At 37.7% G+C, this 25263-nt stretch overlaps 1 protein-coding gene across 1 annotated transcript; it reads right to left on the reverse strand.

Moving 5' to 3' along the window:
- Positions 1–1105: 1105 nt before the first annotated feature.
- Positions 1106–24015, reverse strand: LOC128381630 (inhibitor of nuclear factor kappa-B kinase subunit alpha-like). Its single transcript, XM_053341675.1, has 23 exons — positions 23917–24015; positions 21529–21647; positions 19139–19233; positions 18121–18238; positions 17300–17369; positions 17114–17202; positions 16932–17021; positions 16588–16712; positions 15309–15416; positions 14953–15088; positions 13941–14135; positions 13494–13596; positions 13131–13254; positions 11560–11711; positions 11400–11461; positions 11207–11316; positions 9897–9946; positions 9679–9784; positions 8742–8889; positions 5947–6083; positions 3838–3937; positions 1420–2084; positions 1106–1378 (listed from the first exon to the last, which is right to left on the reverse strand). Exons 2-22 carry the CDS (start codon positions 21631–21633, stop codon positions 2019–2021), a joined length of 2289 nt encoding a protein of 762 aa, XP_053197650.1. The 5' UTR covers positions 21634–21647; positions 23917–24015; the 3' UTR covers positions 1106–1378; positions 1420–2018.
- Between the last annotated feature and the right edge of the window lie 1248 nt (positions 24016–25263).

Genomic DNA, 25263 nt, shown 5'->3' on the forward strand with positions numbered 1-25263 from the left:
TCTGTGACAGTAACCTGCAGTACATTCAATCATTTCCTCTCGTTTTTACAGAAACCAGGTTCTGTCACACTTAAAGCTGCGTTCACGTCATGCAGTGTGTTCAAAAATAAAATAACCGTTGTGATCAATTCATTGTTGCAGCTCTAAATTCAGTGATTTTTTTTTTTCCCCAGGCAGATTTTCAGTCAAGATTTTCTGCTTTTATTTTGAAAATATTAAACTAATGTTTGGGTTGAAGAAGCTTTTTGGGCTCTGGGAAACATTAATATGCATTTTTCACTATTATATGACTTTTAATAGACAAAATAATGAATTAAATAATTATCAGATTAATCAATAATTACAACAATAGTTAGAGGCAGCCTTTATGAGCGTTATCAGACTCAATACTGTTAATGATTGCAGAGTTAAAATTAAATTTCAAGTAAATTACACAGCTAAGAAATGTATGTATATACTTTTTTTTTTTATTAAATGCTGTGTCTGTTGTAATGTTGAAATGTTGAAATGTGATGTATTTCAGCAGCGTTATCTTAAATTTGCAGGTCACACTAAAAACATGTGCACACATTTGACTTTAAGGCTGCAACTAACAATTATTTTCATTATTGATTCATTTGCAGATTATTTTCTTGATTAATTAAAATAGTTTTATTTTTTATTGTCAGATAACAGAAAATAGTGACAAATGCCCTTTTATACATTTCCAGAGCTGAAGGTGACATCTAAAAAAAAAATATTCCTCAAGCATAAGTGCAAAAATATTTAATTTCCTATAACATAAGAAAAGAAAATCAACAGATTGTCACACTGGAGACATTTTTGCTTTAAAGAAAAGAACAAAAAAAAAAAAAAAAAAAAACAGAAGAAAAAAACTAATTCACCGTCTCTTGATTAACCGTCATCATTTCATCTCTCTGTGTGTTTGACTCTAACGCAGCAGAAACCGATGGGGTGAACAGTTATGTGCACATGAATGAGACAACAGAACCTCAGTCGTATCTACAGGACAGTTAAAAAGACAGACAGTAGAGTATCGACATGGTATAAACATAATGGCCAGCCACTTCTGTCACATTTCAATCATGATAGATCCTCACTAAGACTCCTGCCTATGATATATTTATATATTTATATATATGTATATGTATTTATTTAAAAAAAACAACAACAAAAAAAAAGAAAATCAACATTTACATATATCTAACCCCCAGAATGATTACTAGTAAAATATATCAAATTGAACATGAGTTTCTGTCTCCTCGTCATGACGACAGTTCTGGCAGCCTGGAGCGACTCTTTACAGAAAGGATACATGGGAGTATCAAAGTGCTGTTTGCTTGATTGTAATTTCCTCCTTTACCCCCCCCCCCCCTCCCTCCCTCTCCCCTCCCCCTTCCCCCCCCTCCCTCCCTCCACCCCCGAACCACTTCCTGTGTTTTCCTTGTATGTCACGAGGTTGAGCGAGTTCCCATCAATGTTCCTGTCCGGCACTCTCTCGCTCCCGTGTGATGAATCCAAAAAAAACCTTTCTCCGAGAGTCCGGTGCTACAGTTTGCTCGATTTTTTATATTTTTGCAGTAACAGTAACAGTAGAAATCCGCATCGTTTGTTGTTGTTGTTTTTTAAATATTGTGCGGGGAGAAAAAAAGGAGACAAAAAAAAAGAAAAAGGAAGAAGAGTAGAGTGACACAGCTTCATTGTTTTCTCATATATAAAAAAGAAAAATTAAACTTTCCACCATGAAGACGAAGGGAGCGGACAGACACCAACTGAGCATGTGCGTAAATGCCGTCTCTCTCTTTTTTTTTTAATCATTTTGTTGTTTTTTTTTCTTTCTTTCCTTTTTTTGTTTTTTTAAAGAGAATAAGTCGAGTCCATGTACAACCTGTACAACGCTTTATGGCTCTCGTACACTCTTAACAGCTTCACAGTCCTTAGTAGTGTTACTGGGAGCACAGGCAGGGAGGGAGGATGATGATGATGATGGAGGAGGAGGAGGAAGGACGCAGCGGAGCTTACGCGTTTCGCTTTTTTAATTTCGTCGTATGGGATTCGTATTTCGTCCAGCTCCAGTCTTGGTCCTTAAATTTAAAGAAAAACAACAACGGGGTGTTAAAAAGTTTGAGATGAAAAGCTGAAATGTCTTATAAGGAAGTTTCAGTATTTCCCTTTTGGATGTTTCTTTTTTTTTTTTGCCAAACACTTTATTAGGAACACCTGTGTACGGAAGCGTGTTGCATTCACTTGAATAAAAAAAATAATAATCTGGCTTTTCTGAGTAATTTATTTTTTTGGTCTGTGTTGTCGAGGTGGTTTATTTCAGTTTTTCTGACTAATCTTTTTTCCTGTTTTTCGGGGTAATTACTTTTCTGTTTGTCGTGGTAATTTTTTTTCTCTGAATTATCGAGATACTTCGAAATCCGTCTTCAACTTTCTACCTTTCTTCAGGTGCCTGTGCAAGGTCGACTAACTAATAGTAATACCATCTATATGACTTAGAGACAGGACAATCTCCCAGTGTCTCAAACCCAGAAAACCGAAAAAAAATTACTCAGAAAAACTGAAATAATTACCTCGAAAAACAGACCAAAAAAATAAATTACCCAGAAAAACCGGATTTTTTTTTTTCAAGTGAATGCAATACGCTTCTGTACCTGTGCAATCTTAATGAAACCCAATACAACACCTCAGTGCGTTATACATGCACTTAAATCTGATTTCTCTACCATGTTAACAGGTTTTTACAAGTATGCATGTGTATAGCATGAAAGAGTAGTGCAGAGTAGCTGGATAAAGACAAAGATTTGTATCCTTGTATTTCAAATAATCGCATCCAAAGTCTGACTAAACCTGTAACTTAACATAAAGCAGAAGTTTGATAAATTGATTTCTCAGCTTTTCAGACACATTTAAAAACAGCAGCATCTTCTATCACTAATTATTAAAATGAGGAAGCCATACTTTTTAAAATAGTGTTGTTAGTAAGAGATGCTAAAAGACGTTTTCACACCTTTTGCATCTGCAGCAGAAACAGTCTGCATCACTTTTAAAGTCGTTTCTTCATCATTCAACTAAGATTACTCTCTTTATACTTCAGTCATATAATCATTCCTACATGTATTTTAAGCCTTATCCTACTTATAATATTTATAAACTTTATGTTTCTACGTCGTCTTATTCTGTTTTCTGTTTTTTTATATTTCACTTTGTTGAATATGACTTTTCATCTCATATTAATATATGTGCTTCATTCACGACTCCGATGATGCCAGAGGTTTTAATTAACAACCTCGCCTCTTTCACATGAATGCACTCATAGCTGGAAACCCCCGAGACGACTGAGCTGGTTGATAACTGGGTATTTGTAGTACTGGTTATCTAGACAGCCGATGTTAGACTCTCTGGAACCAGCTTAAAAATGATGCATTAGCCTCGTAGTGCAGCAGCCTCTGGTTACTATAAATGCATGTAAAGGCTCTGATGGTGAGAAAGGTGCTGATTCTATTTTTGTTATGAAGGTCATACTGGGTGTTGGTGATGAACTGGAACGCATTACTCATATTTAGCCCTCCTGATGTTTGTTAATGGTTTACGCAGCCTGGCGACACACACAGAGGCGTTCGTGTATTTGGCAAAAAACTAATCAAAATAAAAGAAACTATGAAGGTAACTTGATAACATTGCTGGAAAACTGACATTTAAACCATTTTCCAGTTTCTTGACTTGAAATCAAAGCTTCAGCATCTTAATCTGACAGCTGTTTGTTTTGTTTGTCCTCAATAAAAAAAAAAAAACTCTTCATGAGAAATCCAGAAGAAAGCAGAGTGAACTCACCACTATGCTATTGGCCTGTTCATCCGCCGCCTCCTGCATCAGACTGGTCAGCTGACTGAGGTACTTCTGGTTCTCCTGCAGCAGGCGCGGGGCGGCGTCGCTGTGGGAAAGGAAGACCTCATGAGACCCTCCATCGTATGTACAATGGCTTCAGTTATGTTACACGCTACAGGATAATGCCAAAGGGGGAGAAAATGTACTACAAGTATTTTACAGCACACATGACTGAAGCCTGAATATATATGACACTTAAAGTCCCGACTAATGTTCAGTACAAACACAGAGAAGTAAAACAAAGTTAAAAAAAAAGGCTCTTTGTTGAAGTCATGAAACATTATAATAAAAGTATTCCATCATTGTGGAGCATAATTTAATTGATGCTGTACTTCCTATTTTCTTGGGTGCATAATTGTGTGTATTTAAAAACCAAGCATGTTCCACTAATTTCATTAACTTGACCCTTTGTTTTGTTTGTGTTTATTACACCTGGTTCTTGTCTGTGTCCGTGTTTCCTGCACTGCTTCAACGAGTGAATTTCCCCTCTGGAGATCAATAAAGTCTTATCTTGGTGGCCAACTGTGTCTTACTGTTGTTTGGGTGCTGAGCAGGTAGAGAACAGTGGCTTTATAGAGCTCTTTCTGTGAAAACAGCTGCCTGCCATGTTTATAATAACACTGATGAGAGCCTTGAGACTGAACCAAAACAATGAAGATGCCAAAACAACGAGCAGAGAGACGCTGAGACTCTCTGAGGAGTCGAGGGGAACTGCGGAGTGAGGTGATTATTCTGTAATCACCACCAGTCTCCCTCCACACCTGATCACAACCACTGGAATGTCGAGTTTTAAAATGAAACAGAGAAGCCGTGTTTCGTTATGATATTATGTTGCAATAGTTTAGCTACTATTAAATTAGGAAATCATGTTAAGCTGAACTCAAGCATGTTAATACATCTGGGTTGAACAACTTGGTTCATTTTATGCTTCAGGTTACCTCATGTATACTCTTCTATAATCATGTAAAAAACACATTTACATTGTACTACTTAATATACATTTCTATAATCATGTTAATATATTCAGGATGAATGATTTTATGTAATTCTTTGTATAAATGCTGTAATTATGTAATTGTTGTAATAATTGTTTGATTTAATGTGGACCCAAGGAAGAATAGTCTTCATCTCTATGAAGAGTATTTGGGGATCCAAAGGATACAATAAACAAAAACCACCCGAGACGCCTTTCACTTTACATACAGTCATTTAACCCAGTGTTGACTAGTAAACATATTGATGATAGCTCACTTTAAAATGGGTTTATATTTTCCATAATATCGATGTTTGAAATTACACTGTGTACTATGTTGGTCGTAGTGATGACTCTGCAGAGATTTATCAGTGACTCTGCAGCTCCGCTCAGCTTTCTGGAGCCTTATAGTGAGTTTCAGTTCATTGTTTCGCTATCTGGTTCTCTCTTACTGCTCTTATAGCATCATGTTTGGTCAAAAACCTTCCTGTACGGGGCAGTGTTTAGCTCAGCTGGAGCACCCGCCCCATGTGTTGAGGCTACAGTCCTCACTGCAGGCGACCCCGGTTCGAATCCTGCGCCAAGCGGCCCTATCCTGCGTGTCATTCCCACCTCTCTGCCTCCCATTTCCTGTCTCTCTCTCTACTATCCTGTACATTAACGGCAAAAAAGCGCCAAAAAATATACTTAAAAAAACAAAAAAAAACCTTCTGTACACTACCTGCTCAGCACCAAACAGCAACTAGACAGTTAGCTGTAGACTAGCTGGTGAACATAGTGAAGCATTAAGCAGATAAAGAGCCAGATATTTCCCTTCAGGAGTTAGTAGAGAGTACAAACAGAGTGAGCTAAAAGAGAGTGAATATTCATCAGGTGGACAGATACACGACTCAAAATAGATAATAATGTTGCTCTATATCTGCTGGATGTGGTAATAAGCAACTGTTTCAACTGCTAACAAGTTAATATGTTCACACAACTTGTTCCTGCTGCCCCCTAGTGGCCAAAAAACAAACAAACTTAATGTCGGTTTAAGTTCAATCATCCTCTGAAGTCACAGCATGAATGAATGACTCACTCACCTGTCATTTGGGCCAGGTAGAGAGGTGAGAGGATGAGGGGAGCTGACAGGTTGAGCCGACTGTGACCACTGAGAGACCTGCAGCAGGTTGGACGACTCGGGACTCGCAGCGATGGAGTTTCGTGACGAGTTCTGAGCCTGAAAGACAGAAAAGTTAAATGATGTCAGTAAAAAGTTTAAATTCCTTTCCTTCTTTTCCCTTCTTTCCATCCATCAATCCTTCCTTCCTTCCCTCCTTCCTTCTATCTTACCTGCCTGTCTTCTTTTCCTTCCTATCCCCTTTACCCTACTTTCCATCCATCCTTCCTTCTTTTCCTTCCTACCCCCTTTCCCTTCTTTCCTTCCTTTCATCTGTCTTTCCTCCTTTTCTTCCTTCTTTTCTTTCCTCCTTCCTTCTTTCCATCTTTCCTGCTTGTCTTGTTTTCCTTCCTTCCTTCCTTCCATCTGTCCTTTCCTTCCTATCCCCTTTCCCTTTTTTCTTTCCATCCTTCCTTTCTTCCCTCCTTCCATCTCACCCGCCTGTCTTCTTTTCCTGCCTTCCTTTCCTTCCTATCCCCTTTAACATACTTTCCCTTCTTTCCATCCATCCTTCCTTCTTTTCCTTCCTACTCCCTTTCCCTTCTTTCCTTCCTTCCTTCCCATTCTACTTTCTCTTCTTTCCTTCCTTCCTTCCTTCCTTTCTTCCTTCCTAATGGTCTCTCTTGAGATCAAATTGAACCGTATTTGGCCCTTGAAATAAAATCCTGACGTAGAAACGAATCCAACAGAAATCCTCTCAATCCTCACTCATGACCAACTAGAAATGTGTGGTGATGTATTTATTTACAGAGACCTTCCCCTCTGCTGTGTTTTATTATTATTATTTCTTTTCTGTTTATGGGCATCAAACTTTGGTCAGTGGGTGTGTAGCTTCTAGCCAATAACAGCACGGAGGGAGAACAGCTCGTTCCCATCGCCACGTCGTCAAATATCATCGCTTCGTCATGCCGCCTGACGTCCGATTACCGCCACGAGGCATTCTTTAAACGTCTGTGTGACACGAAGCTACGGAGATACTCGATGACGGGTTGTTGTCTCTCATCTCTGTGTTTTTTTGGTGTGATTCAGCGTTTCTCCTTCGGTGTGGAGTCGGTGAGTTTGGGTGAGGGACGCTCTCACGCAGATCAGAGGGGCCGCAGCAGACTGCATGGTGCGGAGGTTTGGGTGTGTTCATCTCTGCTTTATAACAAAAACCAACTTGGAACAATAATAAAATAACGTTTCATTTTTCTGATTCATTGCTTTTGTTCTGGCTCTCTCTCTCTCTCTCTGGCTTGCTCTCTGGCTCTCTCTCTCCGTGTGTCTCTCTCTGTCTCTCTCTCTCTCTGTGTCTCTCGCCCTCCTTCTCCCTCTCTCTCTGTGTGTGTGTCTCTCGCTCTCTCTCTGTGTCTCTCGCCCTCCTTCTCCCTCTCTCTCTCTCTCCCTCTCTCTCTGTCTCCCTCTCTCTGTCTCTCCCTCTCTCTCTCTCTCTCTCTCTCTGTCTCTGTCTCTCGACGGGAGCCAACTTTGAACGCTGTGTGTTTATAAACAACACTCCCTGCATGCTATACATTTAATAAAGCTCAGCCACCGCTAACATTTCAAACATGAAGCATGTCTTAACTCCCGATATGAAAAGCTCTCACTATAACTATAACTATGTGCTCCAGATCTAGAATAAACATGCTGTCTTTCTCCCACTAAAAAGGAATGCAGGCAGCGCACACTCCCGCTGCTGTCTGCGTGTTTTTTCGGTAAATCAGAGAGGCCCAAAGTCTGAGGAGGTAACGGAGAACAGAAAGTACCGCAGCTGGGGAGAAAACACTGACACGCAGAGCTGACCTGTTGAGCTCCAGCAGGAGTTTCCACAGCCCGACACTGAAGTGAAGGTGTGAAGTTATTATGAACTGTGTTATCATGATAATCCTGTTACCTGAAATGCTTTTATCATTCTTTTTCTGATCGTTTTCTTCTTCCTTTTATCATATTTATCTTCATCACATTTCCTCTCATTTGTTTTATTATTTTCTTTTCTTCTAATCTTTGTCTTCCTTTTAATACTCCACCTCTCACTTCTCACTTCTGGTTTTACCCACTTTATTTTGTGGTGCCTTAATCTTTTATTATCTTATTATATATATTATATATTATATTATATATATCCTCATTGCAAATTCATGAGCGTTATGATAGTGCTTCCTCAGTTCCTGTTTTTACTGACTCATCATTTATTTCTTGCTTGTATTACATATGTATAAAAAGTGCTATACAAATAAATGAATTCACACCATGATTGGCTGGGATTGTATTAACTGAACATTTGTCTGTATGTTGAAGTTTTGTTGGACTCTGCACAAGAAATAATATAAATAATGTTTTGAAAGTTTAAGACAGTTGACAGGAAATGACTTTAAATACATCTCAGTGTCTACATAGATGCGATTCTACGCTCCCATTTGTTCAATTTTACGGATCAAATTGATCGATTGACCAGAGTAGCTCGAGCTGGACAGGAGCCTCGTTCTCTGTGCCGTGGTTATTCTACACTGATACAAAGTTACAAAATAAAACTGCTAATAACGAAGGCAAGAGCGGTTCCATGTTGACAATAATCAAAAAAAGACGATTATCAAATTAATGGAAACAGTTACTGTCAGTATGTTTCACTGAGCTATATTATAAACAGTATACTGACACATCTCTCACAACAGCCTCCCTTCAGACACAATTTAGATTCTGAGCATTAGTAATGAAAACAAGCATGCATAAATCACTTACACAGGCGATTTTGAGTAAATGCCAGAACTCTCTCTGCCTCTTGATCTGCATCTGCATGACCGTGTTGTCAGCGTCCTTGATGCTCTCGAGGGTTTTCTCAATTCGCGGAAACAAGTCAATGATCTTCTGTTTGCTTATCAGGATCTTACTGTTGGGAAGAGACGAGACAGAGCAGACTTTAACTTTCAATATTAGCACTGTGGCTCACTGAAGCAACAAATGGGTTGTGTTTTTATAATCGGAGAATACACTAAATCAGAGGTGTCAAACTCATTTTCATTCAAGGGCCACATACAGCCCAATTTGATCTCATGTGGGCCAGATCACTAAAAAGATGGAAGGACGGAAGGAAAAGAGGGATGAGAAGGAAGAGAATACAGGAAGGAAAGGAAAGATGGAAGGAAGAAAGGGAGGAAGGACAGGTGGAAGGAAGAGAAGAGAAGACCGCAAGGAAGGAAGGAAGGGAAGAGAGGAGAAGAGAAGACAGATGCAAGGAAAGAAGGGAAAATACATGGAAGGGAAGGAAAGGAAAGAAGGAAAAGAAGACCAGAAGGAAGGAAGGAAGAAAGCAAGGACAGATGGAAGGAAGAGAAGACCGGAAGGAAGGAAGGAAGGAAGGAAGGAAGGAAGGAAAGAAGGAAAAGAAGACAGGGAGGAAGGGAGGAAGGAAGGAAGGAAGGAAGGAAAGAAGGAAAAGAAGACAGGGAGGAAGGGAGGAAGAAAGGAAGGAAGGAAAAAAGGAAGAAGGAAACTGGGCCGGATTGGACCTCTTGGCGGGCCGGTTCTGGCCCACAGGCCGCATGTTTGACACCCTTGCACTAAATAAATACCAGTAAATGAAAAAGTGGAGGAAATAGAGAAGAAAAGGTGAAAATTGTAAAAGAGTAAAATAAAACCCATCTGAATGCCTTTGAGGAGTGTTGGACTTGACTCTTACCTGAGGTGCGTGTACAGATCTTTGAGGACCTTGTCTTGATTCTGGACCGTCTGAATGATGGCCTTCACCATCTCGGAGCTGTCGCTGCTCATATCTGTCTCAGGCGCTGATAAACAATAAATTAAATCATCATTTAAACCACTGAAGACATGTTTCAGTTTGAGGAAAATTAAACACTTGGACTGATGAGAAATGATGAATGAATAAATGTTTCTTACTTTTGCATTTCATCTTCAGCTGCTTGTAGAGCTCAATCGCCTTTTCTTCTCTGCAATACGATCAATTGGTCAGATTTAAATATTTACCAAACTGAATTTTAAAGTCACTGCTGACATCACATATATTTCACTGCTACTAAACACTGATAGTTGTTTACTTGAATGTTGTTAAGACGATGTTTAAAACTTTTACTGCAGCAGAGAGAAAGGTTTGTTTATTAAACTGCTCCTAACCCTACTTAACAGTTTGGGAGTTTTCAGTTTGAGGAGTCAGAGGAGGGTTGGTCAGCATTTCCTCTCACGCAGAAAACATTTCGTGTGACTCAAAATGCATCACTCCTCTCATTGTTCAGATGTGTCGGGGGCCAGAAGTGACAAAATAAACACAGGAAGAAAGTCATGAAGAAGTTTCTATTATACTAAATATCAATGATGGCAGGATTAGCAGAGTCCAGTTCAAGTCTGACAGCAACCTAAATCCACCCCTGAAAAATAAATGTGCTCAGGAAACGTCATGTGAAAAAAACATTTAGATTTAAAATGTTCTTGCACAGCATTAAGTCTAATCAACAGGCTCAAACCTGCTGACTGAGAACAAACCTGTACTCTTTGATTAATTAATGATATTTACGTGATCAAAATACCTCAGGTAAAGATAATTCTGATCAAAAGCAGCCTGATCAAAAATTATTATTAATATATCAAGATATCTCACTGCAGTCCAAAGTATGCGACTGATGTATGGACAACAGACCAAGCGATACTGACATCATTATGTCACGCTGAAAACATCTGTACTCATTATTATGCAGGGCTGCAACTAACTAAAGATTTTCATTATCAATTAATCTGTTCTTTTCTTGATTAATCAATTAGTTGTCAGGTCCATAACAAGTCAAATAATGTTGAAAAAAGTCAAACACTGTTCACCGCAAACAAACATGATGTTTTGTCCACAATGTCAAAATATTCAGTTTACTGTCATGAAAAAAAATAAATACCGCAGAAAATATTCACATTTGAGAAGATGAAACGAGAGAGTTTGGAAATTTTCTTCTTAAAAAAATGACTGAAAATAGTTTGCAGCTTAATTTCATAGCTGCCACCAAAAGTGATTAATCACCAAATCATTGCATTTCTGATATGACGTACACGCCTGCAACCTTCATCTACAGCGAGCACAACCTTTACTTTCATTAAATAAAACATGAAAGAAAGATGGCTGCTGATAAATAAGCAGATATCATCATATTATACTGAATGGACTCAGTGCAGCGTCTCCACAGGTCAGACCGCCAATTAACACTCACAGCTGCTCCATCTTGTCTCCTTGGCGACGGGCGTAGGGGCTCCTCTGAAGTTCAACGATCTCCGAGTGCAGAGCCATGATCTCGTCGTCCAGATGGCTCACCTCCGCCACCTACAGGATAAACCAGGAATCACATGAGGACTAAACACCATGAGGATTTATGTTGGGGTACTTATTGAAGGAATTTTTTTTACCTGTGCAAAAGCAGCTGCTCGTTCCTCGTTCTCCTGCCAGGCTTTCAGCATCTTTTCAGAAGCTTCAGACAAACAGACAACCCATTAAAACCCATATATATATATAAGCTTTATTTATCATTATTATTAAGAATCAAATCTAAACAAACAGTAGACTCACATATCCCATAGTGCATTTGATCGCTGTACTTCTCGAGGTCGTACTGGATGCTGCTTTTGAAGAAGTCCAGCTTGGCTTTCAGCTGCTGTGAGAAGCCGAACATGCTATTTTTACACCTGGTCAGGTTGGTGTTGTAACGCAGGAGGCTCAACCTGGAGGGGGAAGAAGGAAATAAAAACCTAAAAAACTCGACACATGACTGACACATCCTCCAAACACCAACAAGGGGAATTTGTAATAATAATAATTATAGGTGTGATTTATATAGCGGCTTCATTGTAGTGAAGAACCGCAGAGTGAGGGGAAATTTTAATTATAGAGAAAACAAAGGAAGCTTTCTTTAAGTCCTACAGGATTATGTTTTCATTACTATGCATGAATAAAGTCTGATTGATTGATTGAACTTTGTCTAGGATTGTTTTTGTATTGTGGAGGAGAAAATTGTCTCTTTGAGTTATACCCACATTGATTTGGTCTCAGTGAACTTACACATATGAGATATGAACCTTCTTATCTTACATATCTAGCATGCTGGACTACCTATGACCTCATTTCTGTCCAGATAGGATAGCAGTGACTCATGAGAGTAGACCAGCATACGTCGTCTATATACTAGAGCAGATTTACACAACATTTAAGATTTAGCCTCCGTGACTTCCTGCACAGACAGGTTCTTCAACAGTAAATGTAATGTTGTTTTGTGGTCATGATATTTCCTGTTTTACTTTTCTGGTTTAACTGTCAGGCCAGTCATTCCTCAACAAGACACAAGCAGCATTATTAAAAATCATTTGGAGGGCTTGGACTTGTTCTGGTTAAACTGTGAAGTTGAGGTGACTATTAAAGGAACAGTCAGCAAAATGTAAACCGAAGTGTAGTTTTACTTCTTAACTTTGACTAGACTTTTAATAAAGGCCTGATTTACTAAGATCCCAAATAAGGGGTATTAAATTGTGTGCACAGTGCAATAGATTGAGTGTTTAATTAGCGTGTGTTTTGCAGGTGATCTATTAAGAATAACTGTGTAAATGAAAACAGGTGCTACAGGGTCCAGACAGCTGTATTTAAATGAGGGTTTTGTGTCTTAATGGAGAGTTTGGATGAAATTTGATCAGGTTCTAGTAGAAAAAGTTAACAAACATACTGAAATATAGCAACAACAAAAAAAACCCACTGCCGCCATATGGAAGAGTATTTGTGATAAAGTAAATGTTGTGACTCATTTCACTATCAGAATAACTCGTAATGACAACATTTGGAAAGTTCAAAAAAGTTGCACGATTAACAGTCAAACGGCCAGCGTGGAAATGTTGTGCTTGACAAGAGATTTATAGAGTCTGAGATTCACCTGCCAGCGATGGGCTTAATCAGCAACTCGTTTGAAAAAGTGCTTAAATGTAATTAAGACATTTATTTATATGTAAAAGTTCTGAACAGCAGGTTTAACTTTAGTGATGCTGTTCAATTTGTTTAATCTAAATTGAAACAGATATTTTAGTCTCTGTCCTTTCATTTGAATGAGACTCTACCTCATGATCTGACAGATTACAGAAGTGTGTCATGTGACTCACATAGCGGCTCTCTGTCCTTGGAAAAGCCTGCTGTAGTCGTCCTTCAGGCCGCAGATGTAGCTCACCGCTTCGCCCCAAACCTTCTTCAGCACAACCAGGGGCAGCTGCGTTTTGGCATCTTGCACTGCAAAGTTAAACACAAGGTTCAGGTTCACTAGCGGGGTCAAAACACAGTGAATTAGGTTTTAAAGGAAGGGACAATAACAGATATTTAGTTCAAGCTACAGTTCTTAAACTTAACAGAAACAGGAAGGAGTGGGAACTAATGAAGCATGTGAGCTGTCAAACATATTTAAACTGATGCATAATAAAAGGTACATTTAACAGTATATAATTAGCAGACAGAACTTGAAATAAACTCACCGATAGTGTTGACTTTATCAGGCAGCTGTCTGGCGCTGAAAGGGCCGGAGTACTTAGTGATGCTCTTATCAAACAGGTAGACGATGTAGCTGTCCCACCCTCTCTGCACAGGACAGAAGAAAATCACCACTTAAACAGACATGTAGTGGAAAAGTCTCTAAATGCTCATACTGCAAAGGTGGTATGAATCATAACATCCACAAACACAGCTTTTTCTGCATCAATGTTTGTTTTGTATTACTATCTTTGTAATGTTTCCAGTGGGAGACTATTATTCATTAGAGATAACAACAGGACATGAGAACTGGAGGATGACAAAGACCAGACCAAGCATTCAAATAAGTCATTTAGGTGGAAATGACAATATTCAAAAATGATTAAATCTGCTTTTTAATCTGTCATTTCTCCCTCTGTTTTTGCACCAGAGCAACACCGGAGTCAACTTACCACTCCATCCAGGACGCACTGTGCAGCGGGTTTCCTGGGGTCCAGAGACACTCCCGTCTCCTGCAGCAGCTCCTGGTTCAAAATGTCGATCTTGGTCTCGGCCGCGATGCGTTTCTGCAGACTGTGGAGGCTCTCGTCCGGTGTCAGCTCGAAGGAGTGGACCTGTGCTGTGGTCATGTTCAGGATGTGGACCACCTGAAGGCACAGAAGGCAAAACATTTCAGCGTCTACAGCATCAACTCAGCATCAACTCCCACCAGTTTACAAAAATGTTAATAAAAAATAATAATACATTTTATTTATAACGTGCTCTTACATGTGCTCAAAGACGCTTACAGAGAACACCAAAAATATGGAACAAAGTAAAAAAGACATAAAATGAAAATAACAAACAATGTAGAAGGTTAAAAAGACATAAAATGGAAAGAGGATAAAAAAACAGTTTACAGGTTAAAAGCCAGTTTAAAAAAGTGTGTTTTTAAGAGTGATCTGAAGGTATGGGGGTCTGTACAGTCTCTGATGGGTTTGGGGAGTGAATTCCAGAGGGTAGGGGGTGGCAGTGGAGAAGGCTCTGTCCCCCCAATTTCGGTGCTTGGTCCGAGGGGGTATCTTGTTGTGTATCATAATTTGTCATTGAACTTCAGTGAACTCAGATTCCTGCTCTTGTTTACTCATCCTCTGATCAGATAAAGAGTTAAAGCAGTTTTATCACCTTTTGTTGATTAGACAACATTTCACATTTGAGAACTTCAGCTTCTTTTGTGAAAATTGGAAAAAAATCTTGATAGAAAAAACACTTTTTTTTTCCCTTATCAGTGCTGAAAACTCAGGTATCATATCAGCAGTAATACAAAATCCAGCATTTAAAAATACCCCAGCCCTCATGATGACCGTCAGCATTTTCACAGCATTTTTAGAAAATGAAAAGAGAAGAGCAATGTGCTAATGATAACTGCTGACCCAGATACAGCAGGCTCAAAAAGCAGTGATCAAAGTGCTGCCGGTTACTCACCTTCATACTCAGTATCTGTTCCAGCACTTCAAAGCACAGCGGCTTCTTGCTTTCTGTGTTGACTTTGCCTCCTCTCTGGACCGGATCCCACTTTAACATCAGCTGAAGCAGCGCCTCCATCGGCTCCAACAGCGTCCTATTTAACAGCCATTTAAATATGCAGTCAAGGTGAGAAAGTGGCACCCACCAACTGTCCAAATGCTTGAGTCATTATTTAATTACTACAGCACAAGTTTAAAGGCTAGTCCGTATAAAAAAGAGGGATAAAAATCACTCATTAATACAGTTTTAAGTTTTCATATTTACAGAACAGCTTCTCATATCTTTTGTGGTTTTAGCAGTCATGTCGTCCTAACCTGCTGAGGTTGTTGGGGTAAGGGAGATGTGTGGAGAACCTGACTTCTCCATTCAGTTCCTCTACAGCCATGATGTCTTTTGGACCTTTATTCCTCACTTTGCTGGCCCTGAGAACAGGAAGAAAACAGTTTAACGGTGGGTAGTTTCACATCTTAAAATGACTTGATTAGACAACATGAAATTATTAAGTAGTTTCACAGATAGAAGATTAAACATTGCATTCTTCAATCTGGACTTATTGGGTGTGGAAGACAACACTGACACTTGTAGATAAGATATGATACACAAATTGTACAAAAACACCATAAATACTGATAAAAATGTTACTTTAAACAAATCTAGTCATCCAAATATGCTCCCTGTGATATTATGACAAATCCCAAACTGATACTTCAGCTGTTTAGACTTGAAGCATGCAACTGTATATTTCTTCTTCAGATTGTGAATCAGTCATTGTTGATGAAAGTCTTAAACTCTGCCCTTGCTATGTTGCCTTCAGACGACACTGCATACCAAACTCATTAACTGGTGTCATTCGTTTCTTGACTTTAAGGAAGAAGTCCTGCAGCAGTGTGTGAGTGAATCTACTCTTAATGCCATTCAGTGCTCTATAATGGATCCACTTTAACATGCTTTTATTTGAGAGTCTTTCCTGATTTCATTAGTTTTTTATTTTCCTTAAAATGCTTTTACCTCCTTTAAATGATGGTTTGTCTATTCTTGCTTTTTCTCCCCACTACATTTAATTTGTTTTTACTCATCAAATTGTTTCCAATTGTTCTCTTTTATAAATATTATCTTATGATTTGTATATTTTCGGCCTTGTGAAGCACTTTGTAACTCTGATTTTTTGTGCTCTATAAATAAAGTAAGTCAAGCCTCAAATATGCTTTCATCCAGCAAATGACGACAATCTGATGAAATAAATCACTAAATGTGCCAAGCCAGCATTATTGGCCATGTATGTTTATGCAAAAAAGCAGTTAGACTCTGGTTTAGTGGCTCTTTAACAATCTTTGAGAGATAAACAAGCTGAACAAAGACAATTAAACATAAATACATCACTGTCATGTTAAAGCAGGCAGATGGAAAAATAGATATATAAATGCAGAAACAACATGAACATCTATACATAGGTAAAGCTTTGTCTTTAAACATGTGTGTGACGAGGTGTGCTAAAATAAATACTGAATGGTCAAAAAGAAGTGATGAGTTACTTTGTATAGATGCAGTTAAGTGGTTATATGTGTAATATCAACAATTATCAGGTCAACTTACCACTGCACAGGTTGCAGGTTGTGCAGGAAAGGACGGAAACCACAACTGCATTCAAATATCATCGTGCCAAAACTCCAGTAGTCCACAGTCACAGTGTACGGCTTATTCTCAAACAGCTCGGGAGCCTGCAGAGAATAAAAGCATCACATTATACATCTCATCATATTAACAGCTTTTTTAAAATAATTTTACACCTGCTTTTCAGTCACAACACAGCTATGTATGATTTCTATATTTAACCAATGTGACAGCAGGAAAGGATATAAAAGGATTTAAATACATAGATTACATAAAGTTGGTGCATCTGAGGAGAAAGATATAATTGCTTGTTTGCTCCGGCTTACCAAGTATTGCAGCGTGCCAACAAAGGAGGTGCACAGGCTGCCCTGGTCCAGGTCTTTAGCGTAGCCCAAGTCAATAATTTTGTGAACCAGCTGTACAAGAATAGGTAAATATAAAGATTCAAGATTTGCAAAAAGAGAAAGGGATAAAAAAAATTTAAATTAAAAAAAAAGTGTCTGCTTACCTTTCCGCTAATATCTTGCAGCACTATGTTTTCAGGTTTAAGGTCTCTGTGTATGATCTTGTTTTCGTGCAGATACTGGATACCAGATCCTAGAGCGGAAGAAAAAAAGGAGTTGTATGTGAGTGAAGGACGACGCTCCGAAAGAAGAAGTCTGAATGAAAAAAGGCAGAATAACGCTGGACTCACCGACATCATTGAGTAAGGAGAGCACTTCACTCTCTTTCAAGCCGCAGCAGTTTTCAGGTTTGCTCAACATCTTGAAACACAGATAAATGAATACGTTATCACATCCACCTTAAATCTACGTCACATGCTGAACAGACGGCTTTACTGACATGAATTAACCTCAGTTCACATGAATATTGTTCAGTTGTGGGATGATTACACGCTGTGATTGTGTATAGTACATATGACATAAAGTATGGGTTGCTGCTTTATCTTCAGCACATCGTTTGACCCCAAATAAAGAAAGCGAGGGAAAGTAAAAAGAAAGAAAAAGAACAAGAGATAAAGGAAGGAAGAGAGAAATAGAAAGCGTGCAGGGGAAGCAAGAGGGAGAACATGTGCACAGACAGAGGAGAGAAAGAAAGTGAAACTTAACTTCTGATCTGTGATGATTTGATGTAATTCGGTGTAATCGTGAGGTTTAGCACTGAATTGTATGACTACTACACAGCAGACTGGAGTCCCTGCTAACAGTGACACATGACAGCTGGTTTATATGACGCATGTTGACTAGATTTGCGTCACACTTTTTTCTAAAGAAGCCAAAATACTAAAAAGTTAACTGTTGTCTAAACACAACAAGAAATATGATAAAGATGTGACTAAAAAGCAATCGGGAACAAAACAAGATCATAAATCTGACAGGATAATCAGGGCCAGCCTTCGGTAATTGACTTGAAGACTCATTTCAGTCTGCATCATGAAAGTTTCCCAGTTTAACACCCGGCTCTAACTGTGAGATGAGAGTTTCGGATAAATGTTCCTTCTCATGAGTCCCTCACCTTCCTCAGGTCTCCCCTGGAGCAGTACTCCATGGCCAGCAGCGGAAGATCATTTAAGGCTATGTGCATCATCTCCTCCGGGACTTCTCTGGCTGTCACAACGTTGATATTATTTAACCTGAGTGAGACAGAAGGAAGAGTCGTGACTATGTGACTTATTTTTAATTATTCATATTTTGCATGCACCGCTTCAACAATCAGTCATATTTCATCCAACTAAATACAGCACCACCTTTTCACCCTGCTGCCCTCTGGAAGGCGATACAGGCCCTTAAAAAGTCACACTTCCAGCTTCCTGGCAAGTTTGTAATCTAAACTGCTGAACATCAGGTCAATAAGTAAAACCCATATAACGTCATGATCATGTGCAATATTATCTGTGCAATTCATCTGAGTGCAATATAACCGAGTACATGGACTCACTCTGCTTTTATACCTTTATGACATTTATCTGTAGTTTTATTTACCTTTATGTAGTTATGTCCACCTTACGTACTACTGGAGACACCTGATCTCAGAGTTGTGCATTATGCAATGACAATAAAGGAATTGAATTGAATGCCTGTAGCTTCCTTTTGCTAATTAACAACTTCTTATAACATTATAATATCATGACGTCAGTGTATGTTGGCCAGGGGTGCAACTAATGATTATTTTGTATTAGCAATTAGTCAATTATTTACTTGACTAATTAATTAGTTGTTTGATTGGTGAAATGTCAGAAAATGGTGAAATATGTTGTCCACTGTTTCCCAAAATGTCTTTTTTTGTCTTGACCAACAGTTTACAACCCAAAGATATTCAGTTTAATATCAAAGGAGACAAAAAACCCCAGAAAAATATTCATATTTGAGAAGCTGGAATAAGAAAATAGTATAATAATCAGCTCATTATCAAAATAGTTGTCAACTAATCGATCAATTGACTCCTCGTAGCAGCTCTAATATTGTCTATAAATCAATGTGCTATAAAACAAACTGTCCCCACAGGAAGAAAATGGGTCAAAATGAGCACAAACTTTTTCATGATCTGGATTTCTCTGCTCCATCTGTCCTTGTTTCTTGGTGTCAGCTCAAGACGGCACATTTTCACAGCTAGTTTCTCATTTGTTTCCTACAAAAAACAGACAACAGAAATCCCATTATTACATAATTACAGTAAAACAATAGCAGGGTGTGTAGTCTTGGAGAAGCCATTTGCTGTATTTCTTCCTGTCAGACTAGATAGCTAGACTTTGTGAATCAGTGTAGGGGTTGAAGTGATGTAGTTATTATGCTGGTTAATATGTGGAGTCCTCTTCTTCAGTGGTGGAAGAAGTAGATCCAATACAGTGATGTAAAAAAAATACTCCATTACTAGTAAAAGTCCTGCATGAGTCCCACTTAGGTAAAAGTAGAAGTAGTAAGTAATTATTAATAGTGAAGCATCAGTGTTAGAGCAGCATGTTACTGTTGTAGCTGCTGGAGGTGGAGCTAGTTTATACTACTTTATATACAGTTAGCTAGTTTATATTACTTTATATACAGTTAGCTAGTTTATACTACTTTATATACAGTTAGCTAGTTTATACTACTTTATATACAGTTAGCTAGTTTACATTACTTTATATACAGTTAGCTAGTTTATACTACTTTATATAAGGTTAGCTATTTTACACTACTTTATATAAGGTTAGCTAGTTTACACTACTTTATATACAGTTAGCTAGTTTATACTACTTTATATACAGTTAGCTATTTTACACTACTTTATATACAGTTAGCTAGTTTATATTACTTTATATACAGTTAGCTATTTTACACTACTTTATATAAGGTTAGCTAGTTTATACTACTTTATATACAGTTAGCTAGTTTATACTACTTTATATACAGTTAGCTATTTTACACTACTTTATATAAGGTTAGCTAGTTTATACTACTTTATATACAGTTAGCTAGTTTATACTACTTTATATACAGTTAGCTAGTTTATACTACTTTATATACAGTTAGCTATTTTACACTACTTTATATAAGGTTAGCTAGTTTACACTACTTTATATACAGTTAGCTAGTTTATACTACTTTATATACAGTTAGCTATTTTACACTACTTTATATAAGGTTAGCTAGTTTATACTACTTTATATACAGTTAGCTATTTTACACTACTTTATATAAGGTTAGCTAGTTTACACTACTTTATATACAGTTAGCTAGTTTATACTACTTTATATACAGTTAGCTATTTTACACTACTTTATATACAGTTAGCTATTTTACACTACTTTATATAAGGTTAGCTAGTTTATACTACTTTATATACAGTTAGCTAGTTTATACTACTTTATATAAGGTTAGCTAGTTTACACTACTTTATATAAGGTTAGCTAGTTTACACTACTTTATATACAGTTAGCTAGTTTATATTACTTTATATAAGGTTAGCTAGTTTACACTACTTTATATACGGTTAGCTAGTTTACACTACTTTATATACAGTTAGCTAGTTTATACTACTTTATATACAGTTAGCTATTTTACACTACTTTATATAAGGTTAGCTAGTTTATACTACTTTATATACAGTTAGCTAGTTTATACTACTTTATATAAGGTTAGCTAGTTTACACTACTTTATATAAGGTTAGCTAGTTTACACTACTTTATATACAGTTAGCTAGTTTATATTACTTTATATACAGTTAGCTAGTTTACACTACTTTATATACAGTTAGCTAGTTTATACTACTTTATATACGGTTAGCTAGTTTATACTACTTTATATACAGTTAGCTAGTTTACACTACTTTATATAAGGTTAGCTAGTTTACACTTAGTTTACTTTAGTCCAGTGTTTCCCAAACTAGGGGTGGGGCCCCTCCAAAGGGTCAGCAGATAAATGTGAGGGGTCCTGAGATGCTTAATGGGAGAGGAAGGAGGAAATAACAAAGCTCTGATACACAAATCAGTTGTCAGTTTTTTTGGAAATTGAAATATTGTATCACTTGAACATTTATTGTAATTAAACCATGTGAGAAGCAGCCACTGTAAATAACTCATAGACATCTGAAATGCAACCATGACTACATGCTGCTTTTTGTAAGACATCAAAAGACAAATTTAACAATGTGTTAAAAGCTTGTTATTTTATCCATTGTGTCAAATATTCATCTGTAAAGTAACTAAAGCTGTCAAATAAATGAAGTGGAGTAGAAACTAAAATATGTCCTTCTGGATTGAAGTGAAGTGGAAGTATGAGGAAGGAAGCATCACATTTAAATACCCAAGTGAATTATACATACTTGAGGAAATGTACTTAGCTGCTTTCCACCACTTTGCTTCCTCCTCTCTGAACAAAGTGACATGTGTGCATTAATAAAGTGACATGTGTGCATTAACAGGGTTAACGTGGCTCCACACTCACATGATGCTGGTAGAGGTAAACATGAGCAAAGCCTCCCATTCCTAGCCGCTCCTTCAGCTCCCATTCTCCGCAGCTCTGGCTCTGCCTGAAGGGAGGTTTCTCCATTGTTGTATCTCAACCTGGACCAAAGTGTGGAAATTACTCTCACATAACCACAGAGCTGCATTTAATAATAATGATAATAATAACAAAAACAAAATAAAGTTAAAACAGATGCAGACATTCGTTCCAATGCTTCCAAAAACAAGAGGAGTATTTTGTTTCACTAGGCTGGGCTAATGCCATCATAACTTCATTTTTTGATTCATTTAACTGAACCATGAATCTGTACATTGACTTCCTCTACACTGCATAAAAGGGTGGGGACACTGTTAAAAACAAACATGTGACTATAGCATACTCGTCCATCTTGGAAGCCTAAGCAGAAATCTAAAGGCATCATTGTTTGCAACCTGAAGCTTTCTTAATTTTTGCTTTGCTGTAATTGCACCAAAGATGGGCTTTATATATAGAGTGGAGTACAATCCTTAAACAGGCAACGTGCACCAGGAGATAAAGAGTGGTTGTTCAGTTGTATGTGCCTTAAATTGGGACAACTGGACTGGTAGAATTGAAGCTTTTGGTCGGTCTATACTTTGATATAAATGATAAATCAGTTTAGAAACTACTGTTAATGACCAGGGAAAGCAAGAATGTATCACCTCTCATTCAATTGTTTACCATTATGAGCATTTTTATACCTTAATAGTCCCAACATATCCTGGTGGAGATACAACTAAAATCCTAAATATATCAAAAAAATGTTTTTTCACTCCTGCCTGTTTAAGGTTAGGTTTCTTTATTGGTCTCCTGTGGGAAGAATTTGTCTTGCACACAGGGCAATGCTACATATAATAATATAAAGAAAACATATAATTAATAGGTAGTTAAAACAATGCAATAATGTGCATTAGTAAAACAACAACATACCAGAAATACATACATACTTGTATACGTACATATCTGCATGCATACCGACATACATACCCCTATGCAACAGTATATAAAGACAAACCTCACGTCAAACACAGTTACCTCCTTCATTCTCGTTCATCCTCCGTCAACCGCTCGTTAAGGAGCTTGATTGAGAGAGGGATGAACGAGTGTTTGGAGCGATTGTGCTTGCACAGAGGAACCCTGTACCTCCTCTCTGAGTTCAATAGTTCATATTCTGATTGTTTGCCTGCCTGATGATGGCCTGCTCAAACAGATCTTGTGAAGTGAGTATAGAGATATGGATCTGAGATTTAGATTTGACTGTAAGGTTTCCAAACCAGCAGGTGGTACGGTACCTAAGTATGGACTCAATGGATGCACAATAAAAAAAATCATCATAATATTTCTACAGACACCAAGTAATCGGAGTCGTTGGTGGATTCTGGCACACGCACTTGCCACCTGTGTGTCTATCAATGTGCACACCTAAATATTTGAAGCAGGTGACCAGTTTAATGTTGTATGACCACAGGACTCCTGCTGTCACCTGCTGATCTGGGGTCCAACAGCATCTCAACAGGTTTTACATGTGTTAATATGCAGTCTATGAGCATCACACCAGTCTACATATACATCATATATCTACGTATCCACAGCAACTTTATGGCTACCTGGGTTGTGTTGTAAGACTGTCATGCCTTGAATTGCAACCTCATCATCGGTCATTTGGTACATTATGTGCTTTTTTTTCTTATTTTGTGTTTTGTTTTGATCTTATTTATTTTCTTTTTTTCTGTATTTATCTGCCTGATAGCATTGTCCTTGGATATGTGCAGAGTGGGAAGGGGGGGAGAGTACCTATAAATGTATTAATAATTATTTTTGATGAAATGTCATAACTGAAGCTGTACGAAAAACTAATAAAAATATTAAAAGAAAAAAAAGAGCTGTCTTTCCATCAACCCTACACATGTAAAACTACATTACATTACATTTCATAGCAGTGCATTTTAAAAAGGAATTAATGGACACCAGCTGATTGCGTTGTTTGAATATAACCCAGCTAAACAGAGCTACATGGGGAGCGACTATCACCTGGAGCTGAACCAAGCTAATGCCAGATTTACAACACGACACTTGCATGTAATCAGTTGTCAAGATTAGTGACGATAATAAATGTGTCGACATATTTCACTACAGGCAACGAGTTTGAAGGTTATTTTATGTTGTCTACCTGGTTACAGCTACCAACATAAACTCTACTGTGCCCCCAGGAGATAGACGGGGCCCATCCACTAGCTTTCTAGCATTAGGAAATGAAGCTTTTTTTTCCGACACTAGTTACGTGACGTTTTTTAGACAGATTTTTCTCGCTGCGACGTTCTGGGTAAAAAACGCGTTTTAGAGACTTACGTGTGGCTCCTATGAAGATGTCATGAGCAGTTGTCGGTAGATGTGGTGCCGTCTTGTTGTTTTCGGGTCAGTGCAGCACCGTGAGAGTGTGTACTTTCCTGCGTGACGTCACCAGAAACCCCGGCTGTGTTTCTTGAAAATGAAACGGTGCGGTGCGTTCACGGACACCGCACAGGCAAAACGCTGCGTTCAAGGACACTAAAATATTTCAAATAAATAAACTAATAATAAATAATAAATATTACCGTATACATTACAATCTTGATACTGCTGTTTTTTTTACGGGTGGTTATTCTTAATTACACGTTTATTTTTTATAGCACATTTCATACGCAGGGGCAACTCAATGTGTTTTACATAAAAACTAAATATCAGAAAAATTGAAAACTTAGAATTAAAAAAAAAAGAGAACCCAGTTATAACATAAACAAATATAGAGAAAAAAAGCTAGACTAAAATAGAGCATAAAATTGTTTCAATAATTTGATAATTCAAACAATAATTGAATGATTTAATACTTGTAAATGTTTTACTTGTAATTGTTTTACTTCTCTTTGATTAATTAGTCATTCTTTTTTGTTTTTGCTTTTCATTAAATTATTTATTAAATTGTCTCCATCCTCCTTCAAACGCAATGATTATCTTATACATAATCAATCAAACCTTTCTTTAATCTTGAAGGATCATTGATATTGCCCTCATTTACAATGATGTTGAGTTATTTTATATTAAATTTAAACAATTCAAACAGTAACAGTGTGAAACAGGGGGGTTCATGTTCAGGGTTTTAAATTGTCCATAGGTTGGTAGGTATTAATCAATGTTTAAATATAAATATCCACCAAGTGAGTGTTATATAGACTGAAACACAATAATAAAGATGTCCAAATTAAACCAGGGCCTCTGTAATGCAGGACCTTCATTGATGTTAGTGGTGCAAATTCTCAAATAAATCAGTGATGAATCCAATTTCCAAAACAGATTTTAAAAAATCACAGGTGGAATAAGACCTGCTAGCTGCATGATGGATCCAACCATGCGAATGATCCACATCCTCTGAGAAATACATTTTCAGTTTAAGGGTCCTGAATAAGTTCTCCTCCACTCAGATATGTGTTTTTTTCATACTTCACTTGAACGTTTGAACAATGTTTGACACTATAAGATTGTTTTCACATTCATGAGCTGAAGGGGGAAAGTTTCTCTGTGCCCACCTTAAATCTCGTTTTAAAACACAGAGTCATAGACAATTTGTGACATCACGACTGGTTTTCAGATTGCTAATCCTGGTGCAGTTTACAGTTTACATAAATGTGATGAGGAAATGTGAAGGCTCAAGTGCACAAA

The sequence above is a fragment of the Scomber japonicus genome, chromosome 20 (assembly GCF_027409825.1).
Source record: "Scomber japonicus isolate fScoJap1 chromosome 20, fScoJap1.pri, whole genome shotgun sequence".
Lineage (NCBI taxonomy): Eukaryota > Metazoa > Chordata > Actinopteri > Scombriformes > Scombridae > Scomber > Scomber japonicus.

Coding starts and splice junctions, on each gene's coding strand:
- LOC128381630 (XM_053341675.1), bottom strand. CDS start 21,633: ATGGAGAAACCTCCCTTCAGGCAGAGCCAGAGCTGCGGAGAATGGGAG. Junction 8,890..9,678: donor GATCTGTACACGCACCTCAG/GTAAGAGTCAAG, acceptor TCTTCCCAACAG/TAAGATCCTGATAAGCAAAC. Junction 3,938..5,946: donor CTACCTGGCCCAAATGACAG/GTGAGTGAGTCA, acceptor CCTTTCCCACAG/CGACGCCGCCCCGCGCCTGC.